The sequence below is a fragment of the Medicago sativa genome, chromosome 6 (genome assembly GCF_051527215.1).
Source record: "Medicago sativa cultivar Bolivia chromosome 6, Bolivia_mono, whole genome shotgun sequence".
NCBI lineage: Eukaryota > Viridiplantae > Streptophyta > Magnoliopsida > Fabales > Fabaceae > Medicago > Medicago sativa.
Window position 1 is genome coordinate 97,399,248 of NC_140754.1, and position 13,807 is coordinate 97,413,054.

The 13,807-nt window shown below is 33.3% G+C and overlaps 1 protein-coding gene and 1 pseudogene across 2 annotated transcripts; both read right to left on the bottom strand.

The window, feature by feature from the left end:
- LOC146918702 (thioredoxin-like 2, chloroplastic) lies at positions 1-3,720 on the bottom strand. The gene is made up of 4 exons (XM_085720317.1): positions 3,418-3,720; positions 2,385-2,564; positions 1,284-1,448; positions 1-470 (listed from the first exon to the last, which is right to left on the bottom strand). Exons 1-4 carry the CDS (start codon positions 3,583-3,585, stop codon positions 339-341), a joined length of 645 nt encoding a protein of 214 aa, XP_085576443.1. The 5' UTR covers positions 3,586-3,720; the 3' UTR covers positions 1-338.
- A 4,943-nt stretch (positions 3,721-8,663) lies between these two features.
- On the bottom strand, positions 8,664-10,477 carry LOC146918703 (nucleotide pyrophosphatase/phosphodiesterase 1 pseudogene; annotated as a pseudogene). The gene has a single exon (XR_015016340.1). The product of XR_015016340.1 is annotated as a nucleotide pyrophosphatase/phosphodiesterase 1 pseudogene (transcript).
- Positions 10,478-13,807: the final 3,330 nt, after the last annotated feature.

The following is a 13,807-nucleotide window of genomic DNA, read 5'->3' on the forward strand; positions in this document are numbered from 1 at the left end:
TCAGGAGATAATTACTCATTTTCATTCTGTAGCATAACTGATTTAGTAAAAGAATCAAGCCATAACAAGTGCTATTCAGCTTACAGATGCACAAGTTTTTCACTGAAATACAACTTAAGACCTAACATGTCATTCTCACTGAAGTTTTCAAGTACTTGATTACAATCAGTTAATGAATGATCAAGAATGAAGTAACAGATCAAAAAAATACAAGTGTAAATATACAGATTACATAACCTTCACATCATAAGTCTTTCTGGACCATAGCTTCCAATGCGGTTAGACTTTGGGAGATAAACTTATAAGCTGTAGATGCATGGATGAAGGTACTATGACTATCAAACAGAGTCTGCTGGTCTATCCTTGGGAGCAGAGGAAGTTTCAAGAACCAAATCACCGATTCCCTTAGGCGGACCAATGCTGCATCGAGCTGTGTTATGCGTCTGGATGGCTTCCTTTATTTTTTGAAACTGTAATGTTCAAAAGAACCATTAGCTTATTGTCAATGCATTTAACTCAAGCATATTTATCCATCATCATACATTTGTTTCACTAGGCATCTGAGCTACGCATTTCTAGTCCTTAACAAGGAAAATATGTAAATGAGCATATGTAATTTTTCCATACACTTAGATAATCCACTTTCTGAATACAACCAGCCAAACACTCAAATATGCATTATTATCAGTATCTTCTTGATTCAGCTATTTCTGTACAATTTAGTTTTAGCCTCTACGTTTCGAAGAGAATTATGCAGGATGCCAGTACAGAAAACAGAAGCATCAGGAATATTAAAAAGCAATACTCGGCAGTTTTAAGCATTTTATCTGTTTTTTCCCTATAATTCTATGTTACATAGAATATTCCGTAGTCCGTCCCAAAATAACTGTTACATTTGAGGGAAAAAATTGTCCGAAAAAGAACGTCACTTTCAATTTCCAATGTAGTTTTAATAGATTTTTTTTCCAATTCTACCATCTAAATTAATACTATGAGCATCACTCTAATTATTTATCACTTTGCATTTATGATAGTGAAAATACATCAATAGCTAATAAAGAAAATTTAGTAAAATCACCATTCTTGCTCTTTCATTTATCATGTTTTCTTAATTTGTGTGAAATGTGACAGACTATTGTGGGACGGTGGGAGCATATATAATACGGTTGGTTTGATGATTGGGGTAGGGGAGTTAATGAGTGGGGTGATAAGGAGTGAGAGGGTTCGATCTTCACACCAGGCAGTAACTAACTACTGCTCATTATCTTAATAGTAAAAATTACCTTGGCAAGTGAACATGAAAATGATTCCAGCTGCCCCTCAGCCCCTCTATAAAAGTGGAAGTAAGGAAGTACTTTAACATTCAGACTTTTGCACATTGGCTTATTCTCATCAAAATTTACTTTGAGGAAAACAATTTCAGGGTGTTCTTCAGCTGTTCTGCATAACTGCCAAAGCCATTAAACAAAATACATCAGGTATAGGAAAGCCGATAATTTCTGCAGCATGCAAATTAAAGCATGGTAAGTAATTTTAAAATATCATCCTAACTAGAAAACTTTCCAGCAGTGAATAGAATATTTTTATTCAGGTCTAAATAAAACAATATTTCCCTGTATTATCCGGATAATAATTAGTCAATCAAGTTCTCTCTTTTCCCCTAATGCTGCACATGCAGTAAGCACCAAAGCAGAATACTAGAGCAACATGAATCAGACAGTCGGGAATTGGGAATCGGGATCCTTGTGTAGTAGTCTTTATCATGGATGAAAACCAAAATGGTCAAAGACTTCTAAACTGATCCATGGAAAGATTTATTCAATAATTGTGTGATGTGATTCGAAGGTTTTACTCTGTCAGGGAAAGAATAACGTATAACCTTTTATCCATGTTGATCACATTTGATGTATGCCCCAATTATTTATTTTCATTACAGTCCTTTTATGGAAGTGGAGTACAATAGGAAACTCAGCATGCGGCCACTAGTTATATCTGATTGAATTTGACAAATATGTTTTGAAGGTTCAACTGAAGAGTGAAGACAGTATCTTAAAAACATCCCCTTTCTAATAAGTATAAACTCGAGAATCAAGATCCTATTCAAATTCATGTTTTAGTAGAAGGAACTTCACGACACACAATTGAGTGCTAAGCATCCAGGTTAGTAAATTCGTAACAGAAGAGACCAAACTCAGTATAGTTCAGTAATTAAGACACTGGTCAATACTAAATATAGTTCTTAGATGATCATGAATAAAAAATTGATGATAACTTTACCACTTGTTTAGTTCCGGACATGCAATGAAATACTACCAAGGGCAGCACAACAAAAAAAATCATCCAAAAAGTAAAAGAGTGAAGGGGAATTCTTGAAGCAAGAGTACCTTGGGGAATAATGCTCGGCAAGAAGCACACCAAGTCCCATAAAATTCAACAATAACTAGTCTATCCTCAGCTTGACTCAAAGCATTCAGAAATTCTTGTGTCGAGTGAATGTCAATCATGTTTGGTGCATTCTTTTCCCACCATTTCGGCTGACCAGTTTCCGAAACAGTTGCACATACCTGAAGTGAAGAGAATCAAAGCCAAGAGTTATTTAACCACTTTTTCCAAAATAATTAACTTATTTCACTTATCATGATGAAAACTGGTCCTATAAGCTACAAATAAGTTTATTATCCAAACAGGGTCATAATAACAACAAGCACCAAATGGAACTTGTAACATCCATGATGCTTTACACTTACACATGTCCTAAAAGACATAAAGTAAAAACAATTTTAAGATGAAGCTACTTCTAAAGATAAAATAGAGTCTACTAAATACTACAAAATTGGACTGGTGTAGTTTAGCTCATCTTACTACAAAATTCATTTGTGATCATCACAGACTAATAGCATCACATCAAAAGGGGGTGCATACTATAAAGCATGCATCAGTCCAACCAAAGAAGTCTTTTTTCTTGTATGTTTGGTTTCACTTCTAAAATTGATTCTATAAAAGTATAATTGATCCTGACATGTTTGTTTCTCTCAAGTAGAATTGATTTTGACTCATAATTGATTATACTTGAAGCTATGATTTGTAGAATTTGATTCTATAATTGATTTTCACACACAAATTTACAGTTTAACTCACTTTTACATAAATATCCAAACATAAATCACTCAAAATCAATTAATGCCAACGCAAAACCAAACATACTTTAAAAACACACATACATGATTAAAAGGGTTTATCCTCCTAATCCTATTACTACTAATGTCAATGACCCAAGATTCAAATGTGGGATTATAACATAATTAAAGCATAATTAAAAAAAGGGGTTGCATAAAGTTTCTTAATTTATCACCTAATCATGCAAAAAAATGTAATAATAATAACAATAATAAAAAGGGGTAATAAAAAAAAAGTGACCTTGAAAGGAAGCAAGTGTTTTCTTCTGGGTGGAGAAGGAAGAGAGAAAACCCTCTTGGGTGAGAGTGGCGGGAGAGTATTGAAGAAAGAGGTGGAAGGAGATGAAAGTGGAAGAAGGGATTGAAATTGAAAGTGTAAACGAATAGTATTATGAACATGTAGTGCCATTTACACTTACACAAAAGATAATGAATGAAAGTGTAAATGCTATGCTATGAAAAGGAACAAGATTGAAACTGAAACACGAGTTGAGTTGAGTTGAGTTGAGAAACAAGGAAAGTGGGTTTGGTTTTTTGAGTGGATAGGCTGTTATGTTGAGTTTGTTTTGAAGAGAAAAGTAAGGAACCAAAATAGATATTTTTTGGTTGCTTTTTGGATTGTTTTTATTTTACCCAACTACCTATACCTATATCCAAAACTCTCATTAGTTTATTTATGTTTTTGATTTTATTTTTTAATTTTAATAAAAAATTTAGTTGAGTTTGGCTCAGAACTCACTATGATCAAGACGCGGTTCAACGGTCCTTTAAAGATTATCCGATAATAAAAGTTGAACCTACAACCTTATATGTTTCAACATCTTATCAACTTGGTATCCTCGTAAGCTTAACTTAATTGATAGGACAATGCGCATAATATATGCAAGGTTCTGGTTCAAACCCCGACCACAAAAAAAAATCTTATTTCCTTTTGCCTTTATTATAAGATTTTCAACAAAATACACGGGTATTAATAAAAGGTATAGTAATAATAAATTTGTAAAAAAAATATATTGTATTATTTTACGTATTCATCTATATAATTATTGATATCGTAATGTTTCTCAATGATGCTTAAAAGTTTAAATAGATGCATTTTTGTAAAAAAAAAAAAATAACTTGTGTTAAAATGCCCTTACGTGATGAGAAACTTAATCGATGGGAAACATAACTATCCATATCATAAGAGAGAAACATATTTAAGTTTCATCGAATATTCGATAAAACTTAAATATGCCTTATATGATATCATGAATAGCTAATATGCATTTACGCATATTTAAGTTTCGTTGAACAAGTGTATATGCTTGTATACTTATTCAATGTAATCACGCCTCAAATCGTCTGTGTATTTACTTGTCTATTCAATGAAACTTAAACACGCTAAGCATGTAAATATGCCCTTACGCCTTGACGATTTGAGGCGTGTTTACATTAAGACCAATTACGCAATTTAATCTCACACTCAATCCCTTTATGAGGATTCAAGCGTGACTCACTTAAAAAGCATGATCCATGGTGTTCTTTTTCAATGAAACTTTTCACATAACCACTCACCTTGACAATCTTCCCCACGCATATACACTTATTCTTTACAATGACACTATTAATGCAATCAACATATGAAGCAGCTACAACTCATTAGTATCACTCTTTTTTGGCCAATTATTTTTTTTACCATTTTATCGTTTATTGTAAAAAAACGGACTCGTTAATGTCTGTCTATTCTTGAGGTTAGTAAGCATAAGAACAATTTTGTCAAAAAAAAAAAAGTACTTTCAAAATTGTTTTTTCATTTGTTTAACACAAAAGGATGGTGCGTGAATTTGTTTCTAAACTAATTATACTTTTTTCTACCAAAAAAACTAATTATACTTCTTTTTCCCTTCTAAAATATTGCTACTTGAAATCTCCACTTTTATATTTTCTGTGGTCTCGAAATTCACGTGGATGAGTGTTGGATAAGTTGGCAGTATCGGAAGTCACTAAACTAATTGTTTAGGATCGTCAACTTATCCAATGTGAGACTAATCACTCACATTTGATCTCATGAATGTCAGTTAATATGTTTTCCGATGTTTGTTGCTGTAACCAATTCATTGCTAACATATGCTTATTCCAATGTGAGTATTATCAATTATTAATAAATCAATAATTGATATTATACGAGAGTAGCGTGGTTCAACTAGTTTGAGTTAAAGGAAATAAGTTGAAGATCCGGTGTTCAAACTCATACAAATGAATAAGAATAAATATTAATCTAACAAATTAACTAGTAGCAATTGTCATTGGTCATTTTGGTTTAAAAAAGTCATCACATTGCACAAGTTCATTGGCACTTTTGGCCTTTCAGCTCACAAGTTTGCACAGTTGGAATCTCCACGTGTATGTATTATTCACACCATCCACAATGGTAGGGTCTTAACTATTTAAGACCCGGTACCTAATAGGTACTCCCATTGTGGAGAAATTTTTTGGGGGTCTTCTAAGACCCAGGGTCTCACTTAAGACCTCAATGCTTAAGTGGGTCCCACATTACTTTTGCTTAAAATAATCAATGTCATTGTACTATTGCTTTTCAATTGCAATTTACCTTGATTTTTTAATGTTATTGGTGGGTCCTATTTAGACCTTTTGTTGGAGGATCTCCATTGTAGTGGTTGAGTACCTATTAGGTACTATTATTAAAAAATAATAAAAAAGTGATGTGTCAATGTGGGACCCATTTAAGACCTCAAAGTTGAGGGTCTCCATTGTGGATGCTCTAAGTTATGTGATACATATCTTAGCATTGAAAGGGCAGATAAAAGTCAAAAGGGAATAACTCCAATTTGATTCTTGATGTATATACAGTAGTCATTATGAGGCATTGGAATAAAGAAGTTTCCAATAAACATTCCCATCAGTTCTTTCATTTTATTTTCATTTCATTTCATGGTGTACTAATTTTGTGAGAATGACATGGAAATTCAACTTCTCCAAGTTAGCTCTTAAGCAAACCTGAGAACTAGAATGAGAATTATTGAACCAAACTGATAATTAATACATTTTCTTCTTCTCTTTAACTAGAGTTCTTATCAGTTTATCACAAATGGTAACACCCTGCAAATAGGAATTTTTAAATTCATGTATCATTTTAACATGAGGTCTGATAATATATGCTGTGTGTTTACAATCTTTTTTCTTTTAACACATGAAAATATGGCGATTTAGATGAGGCCTGAATCTATCAAAGGTAAGCTCAACATGAACCTCATGTGGTCATCATAATTTGAGTTATATAAATGGCATATGAAAAAGAGTAGTAATGTGCTAGTGAAATTATGAAATAATAAAGAGGATGATCTACCAGCAGATGTGAAAAACCAAAGAAAATTAAATTGGAGGGTAGTTTAATCCTACAAGAATATGAGAATATGACACCTATTCCTTATCCATCAACAGATACAAAATGTAACAGAAATTTATACTGAAGGCAGTTTAATCCTAGAGGCTAGAACTAAAAGAATCCAGGTATATGATACCTTTTTCTTTCTGCAACAGCTCATCATGTTTCATATTTCTAAGCATCTCATCACACTACTGTCAAGCACAAGCAGCTCAGAACTACCAAATTTCGAGTTTATTAAGCATTCTGTTGTTTTATAAAAGGAATATGTAAGAATAATATGAAGCTGATGTATTGGAAGGCAAAAGGCAATGTTTATAAGTTATAACATATGGCTCATGGTTACAATCACTACATTGTTCTATATGTAGAGCTAAAATATAGCTGAAAAATAGAAGATAAACTCCCTAAAATTATTGTCTTGAAACCAAATCATAACTGAAAAACAACACACTAATGACTCTTAAAAAAACTTTTAATAACGTAACTGAAAAATACTAAGGCAATTTCAACACATTCGGTCGATAATGACAATGTCACGACCCGAAATTCACAATCGTGACCGACGCACGAACTAGAACATCCTAGTCTGGCAAGCCTATTAACGACACTAGACAAACTATAATTTAAACAATTTCCAAATTGACTTTCACTTAAAACGATATCCACTGGAATTTCAACAGAGTATCCTTTGTATTTTGAATATTTTCCAAGATTTTAATCTTGCTTATGTACCTGTATTCTCATCCAGAGTTCCAAAATGACATATTCATATATTTGTACATCTGAAACTAAAACATTCTTAGACTCCAAATAGCTGCAGATAATCTGATTCAACATATACATAAACAAAAGAGACATCCATCAATGAAGCCTACCAAAAAGAGTGACGCTGCTGAACTCGAGTCTACTAGCAGCTCTCTACTTAGCTGCTTGGAAATAAATATGACGTGTCAACTCCGTTCCTAGCAATGCCTTTCAAAATAACCACCGGAGCAGTCACCAAATCTCAAGGATCACTAAAAAGCACACCTTCCATGAGTGGGTATTCCTATCCTTTCTTATAGCCGACACCCAACTCAAAACTCTATCCAAAAGCACTTGTAAGAGTATGAATTAAAAGCTTCGATTGAATGTGTGAAGTTTTGTTAAAAGTGTGAGATAAGCTTGAGATTTGATGGCTTGAACAATATGAGGTAGAAGAATGGCATGGAGGAGGAGGATGGATCGGTTAGGAACAAAGAAAAAGGAGAAATGGAAAAGTGACATGGAAGGTCAGAATGAGAAAGAAAAGAAAATAAGGAAGGTTCTCGACCCCCCCTGTTTTATTTATTTCATAATTTATTATTATTATTATTATTATTATTATTAATATTTTTAACTTAAAAAAATAGATATGAAGCGGTGCGTTTCAGACAAATAAACTATAGGAGGCTAGAACTAAATATTCCCATGAGTACTTTCATTTTATTTTCATTTCAGAGTGTACGAATTATATGATAATAACATGGAAATCAAACTTCTCTATGTAAGCACTAAGCAATCCTGAGAACTAGAATGAAAATATTGAGCAAAACTGATAAGTGATGCATTTTCCCATGTTTTCTGATCAATATTACATTTCCTCCTTCTCTTTAACTCAGGTTCTTACCAGTTACCACAAACAGTAACACCCTGTAAATAGAAAATTTTAATCCGTCTATGGTTTGATTACTAAAGGCAATGCTTAATAAAGCCGATGATCCAAAACATAATAAAATTTCAAACTGAACTAGGACTTTGTTATGTTCAGTCATTCAGTGAAATGCCATAAGGGAAACGACTCAGTGATATGCCAAAGTTAACAAGGGGTTTATAGATGGAAGAAAACAAACACCTCCGAAAGAAATGTTCCTTCTATATCACACTAGGTTATCACTAGACACTTCTCAACCAACTAGAATGCCCAGTTAGCCTTGACAGAAATCGTATTTTTGAAACAAGAAGCTAAATCGTATTTGCATACATCGTAAATTGAGTTATATGTGAACTGCATATGGAAGAGTGTACTGTTCGAGTGAAATTATGAAACAATAAAGAGGATATGATCAACCAACAGATACGAGAAAATTAAAACAAATTAAATCGGAGGTAGTTTAGTCCTACAATAATACAGGTAAATTATACCTATTTTTTATCCATCAACTGATACAAAAATGCTAAATCAATTTATACTGAAAGTAGTTTAATGAATCCTAGAAGCTAGAACTAGAAGAATCCAGGTATAAGATACCTTTTTCTTTCCTGCAACATCACTTCATGTTTCATATCTCTGAGCATCACATCACTCTTGGAGAACAAGGAACATGCTGTCAAGCAGAAGCAAACTTCGAGCATTATTAAGCCTTCGGTAGAAGAACAGATTGCGGAAATGAGTCAGATCCATTATTAGGCACACCCTTAATGTTGAGTATAGAAGTAATTAAGTTATAAATCTCAACATTCTCAAAGGAAGGTATCTTCTTCCCTCTTTCAAATTGAGGACCATGTCCAATAAAAATAGTCCTCATAGAGAAAAACTCATTATCATAACCATGAGCACCACCACACTCTTTCTTCCCCGTCCTACTCTGCTCCACCTTATAACCCTCATGAACCAACCCAATAATCGGTGGAATCCTATCACTATCCGCATAATGAAGCCGTTTCGGCAAATCTTCCTTCAAAAACACCTTCAACTTATTCCCATTCTCAACTTTCCCCGAACTCAACCCTTCATTCATCTTCGCCACAACATCAGCCACCGAATAGTTAGAATCACTCGGAGGCCAAATTGCAAGCAATGGCGAATACGAATGAACCCAATTCGATTTAATTTCAACCCAAGAAGCTAAATCATCTAAAAAAATAAGCTTTTGATCACAAGTACCAACCATACCATGATCACCAACCATAATAATACTAACATCCTCAAAAACCCCTCTTTTTTCCAACCCATGAATCAACCTCCCTATAATCCCATCAATCCTAGCAACAGCTTGAGTAACCTCATCATCATCAGGACCAACTTGATGACCCTGATGATCAGGATCCTCAAAATAAAGCGTCATAAAAACCGGTATATCATCAAGATCCAAATCAAAATACTCTAAAACAGTATCAACTCTATCTTCAAAACTAACAGAACCATTATAATGTTTACAATACTTATCATCATCACAAGTCCAAGAACCTTTCTTTACCTCAGAGCCAGGCCAGAAGTAAGTAGCAGCAATTTTACCACTGTTGACAACAGTTTGCCATAAGGGCTGACCAAGCCACCATTTTGATTCATGGCTAGCCATGGTGAATTTTTCTCCGGTAACCGGATCGAAAAAGAAGTTGTTGATGATACCATGGTAAGGAGGGTAGAGACCAGTGACAATGGAGTAATGGTTAGGGAAAGTGAGAGTTGGGAAAACTGGGATGAGACCAGTGAGAGCTTCTGTACCGTTTGTGATAAGACGGTGGATGTTGGGAGTTGAGGTTTTGTGTTGGTAGCCAAAACGGAAACCGTCAGAAGAGATGAGGATGACAGTGGGGTGGTGGAGTTTCTTGAGGTGGCGGGCGGTGGGTGTGGTGGTTGAGGGTGGTGAGAGAGAGAAGAAGAGGAGAGAGAAAGTGATGGCAGTGATGAGTGACATGCAGGTTATGAGATTGAGAAGAAGGGTTGGTTTGTTTTGAGAATGATGAGAAGAAGAAGTGTTGTTAATGTTGTTGAGAAGTGGTGTTGTTGATGTTGGTAGTGATTCTTCATCTTCTATTTGTACTTTTTTAGTTTCCATGTTTGGAGATTCTTTTGTTGTTGTTCCTTTGATTCTTAGATCTGTGTTTGTGTTTGTTTGTTTAAGATTTGATTTGATTTGTCCAATGTTTTTTGTTTTTTAGTTTGTTTCATGTTGGTAGAAAATTATTCCATCCGGTCCTATTTATAAGAAAAATTTGGGTCAACAAAAGTTGATGTATTTGGTTAAAAATTCAGTCCACATACATTAGCTTTTGTTGACTCAAATTTCTCTTATAAATAGGACCGGAGGGAGTATTATGAATTGCCAGCTGTATTGATTTGAGTGGTTAACCAAACTCCAAATGCCTGATTTCCTTCCATGTATATAGTGATTTAAAAAAACAAGTTTTGGGCATAATCTAGTTGAAAAGTGTTCATATTCAATCCGATTTAAAATAAAATTAAAATTAAAAAATTGCATAATATTGAAATTTATTAGATGTGTTTTTGTGTGAAAAAAACTATTGTTTTGATGGGATTTTGAATTCATTTTTTAGAAAATAAATTGAACAAAATTGTTCAAAAATAAATAATGATATAAATATTGCATTAATCTATTATTTGTTGGTTTTTTAATAATATTTATTAGTTAAATTAAATCTATTTTCTTTTATTATTCTATTTATTAGTTAAAAACTGATTTAAACTAAACCGTACATATTTACATTTTTAAATTGGATTATTTTTTACCTCAAAGTTGATCCAAATCACATTGTGAACACCTCTATTTGAGTGGTATAACATGAATCCATGTTCACTCTATTTATTTGCCTTCATTTACTCTTCATTTGATCGGTGAGACCCATTGGTATAGTCCACTTATTAAAATGAGTCACACTATAATCCATCACTTAAAACATTCCTAACTAAATTTTATCCACATACAATGTTTAAATGTCAAACACGGATTACTTACTTACGAGGTTTAAATCCCTTGTCACTTGGATCAACTTATTGTTGATTTTATATGGACACAATATATATGAAATTTTTGGTTGTTCAAATTTTCAAGTGAAAATTTAAGGCCATATCCTACAAACTATTTTTCTCATAGATGTCTTTCATTCGTTCCATTTGGACCATACTTTTCTAGCAACAAACATAATCATATGCTACACATAATGTTAATTTTGTACTATGATCACAAAACATAAGACAATAACACAAACTTCAGATTTTGTATGTCCTCCACTAAAACAAACGAAGGAAAAAAGACAGTGTGTCTACTTCATCAACTGATTGATCACACTTTTTATGTCCTCCAACTCTTTCTTCTCCTGCTGCTTTCGAACTTTAGGTGTCTTAGACGTCTGCTTTCGAACTTTAGTTGACTTGGTTGTCTGCTTTCGAACTTTAGCAGAAGCATCGTTATGCTGTCGCTATGTGTTTATCTTTTAATCTCATTTTCATCGATCCAAATGCCGTCTATAGTCTAAGAACTTAAACAATAACAAAAACATCATTGTTAGTCAACTATGTGTATCCTTTTGTGGCAATTGGCAAGGACAAGAAATGTACCTACAACTGAAGTTGTGACAATGTTTTCACATATCCTTGCTCACAACCTAAAATATAGAGTACTTTACTTAATCTTATTTTTATCAAATCAAGGAGGCAAATTGCATTAGTGAGGTCTGCAATTCTACCTTCTTTTCTTAATCTTGTCATTCAACGTCGCTTGCCATGCCTTAGCGTTCAAGATAATCATGCCATATACCAATTTTCTTTAGCTTTTGTTTTTTTTTTTAAAGAGTATTGCTATATAAAGCGAACGTCTCTTTCACAAATGAATCGCAAACATAATGTCGCCGTTAGATAATCCTGTCACACAATACATGAATGGATGGATTTAAGTACAAGACTTTAATTTTCTACAATGAACATGTACAATGTTGTGATGCCATCGGGACAAAATTGTCGCGATATGTAGCATTTGCCTTTTTTAAAATGTGTTACTTTTAATGTGGACCACCATTGATGATTCTTTTAATGTTTTTTTTGAAGGAATGATTCTTTTACTGTTAATAATTGAATAAGTGTAATTTATTTATATGGAAATTTAATATTTACATGCGCTATAGTGAGCTAATAATGCAACATTTCCCAGATATATCACACTCTTGTACCTCATACTTCAATTGTTTCTAAATATCTCAAAATTTTCAATTTGTTTGACCTATATTTCTTACAAGCAAAATAGTCTCTGTATCCAAAAGTTGCATTCTACTTCTAAATGGCATGGTTAGTTTAGGAATCATATAGCGATGTAGTAAAAGAAACTTGATATCATCATAGTTCTTCCAATTTCTATTCTTCTGTACTCCAAATAATTTACAGTGATGAAGTAATAAAAACTTGATATCATCATAGATTGATTTTGAAGCTTCTATTCGGAAACGTTAAAATTGTTGTCGGACACTGAAACTTTTTAAACACAAGACACCTTCAATATGAAGTGTCGATTCTATTTCTACATGTATATAAAGAATGAAAAATGAATACCAATGTTACATTAAATAATGCAGACCTTTTGGATTACTAATTAACAGCGAGATAGATTGGTCCACTCTACATACAATAGTTGAATTTCATACAAATTTACATTTCTCTGATGCATTAGTAAAAAAAACCTTCTGAAATCATTACTTTTGGAATGTTTAGTGCCTGTTGATCAATTAAAAGCTTGCCTGTTTTTGAGCCATCGATCGAGCCTATCGAGATCCAAAAGAAGGAGGAGAAAGGTTAAGAGAAGAGCACTAGTAGAGATTGACTAGTATACTTGTTTGTTTGAGGAGGGTCAAAAGCTTAACCTCTCAATAAGGCGTTTAATCTACTAAGTCAATGTCAAACCAGTTATGCTTACACTACCATCCTCTTCAATACATGAAACCATTGATGTTATACACAATACAATCATCAGAGACGAAATATTACGTGTCTTACTTTTATCAAGTAGTGGGACATCTAAAACAAATGAAGGAATATCAAGTCTCCAACACTATATTTCCCTCATGCTTTGGAACTTCAGTTGTCTTGGCTGTCTGCTTTGGAGCTTTAGCAGTTGTCTTATTCTTATTGACAAAGAGTCCATTAAGTATGTGAGGCTAAGAAATTTAAGTGCAACATATACATACAAACTCAAGATACATCAAGTATGTGTAGGTGCTTTGTAAGATGGGTGGTAATCACGTTGCCACCTTTTGCTGTTGTGTTAACCATCTGTTTCATAGGGGAAAGAGCCCCTAACAATCCAGAGTTCTACTAGGAGGTAAGTAAAGCCTGACTAAAAGTTGTTACATCTTCAAACATGTTTTGCTTTTAATACTATCTATGTATTTGCTTCTACAAACATGGCAACTTTTTTGTCTTTTTATTTTATATACAGGAAATAAGCTTCATTCATTCAAATGCTAAGAGAGCAACAATACAATCAAAGGA

Bases quoted from the DNA above. Each gene is read 5' to 3' on its own strand.
- LOC146918702 (XM_085720317.1), bottom strand. From the start codon at position 3,585: ATGGCACTACATGTTCATAATACTATTCGTTTACACTTTCAATTTCAA. The intron at 2,565-3,417 runs GTCACTTTTTTT...TCTTCACTTCAG, and splicing joins AACACTTGCTTCCTTTCAAG to GTATGTGCAACTGTTTCGGA. The intron at 1,449-2,384 runs GTACTCTTGCTT...TGGCTTTGGCAG, and splicing joins GCCGAGCATTATTCCCCAAG to TTATGCAGAACAGCTGAAGA.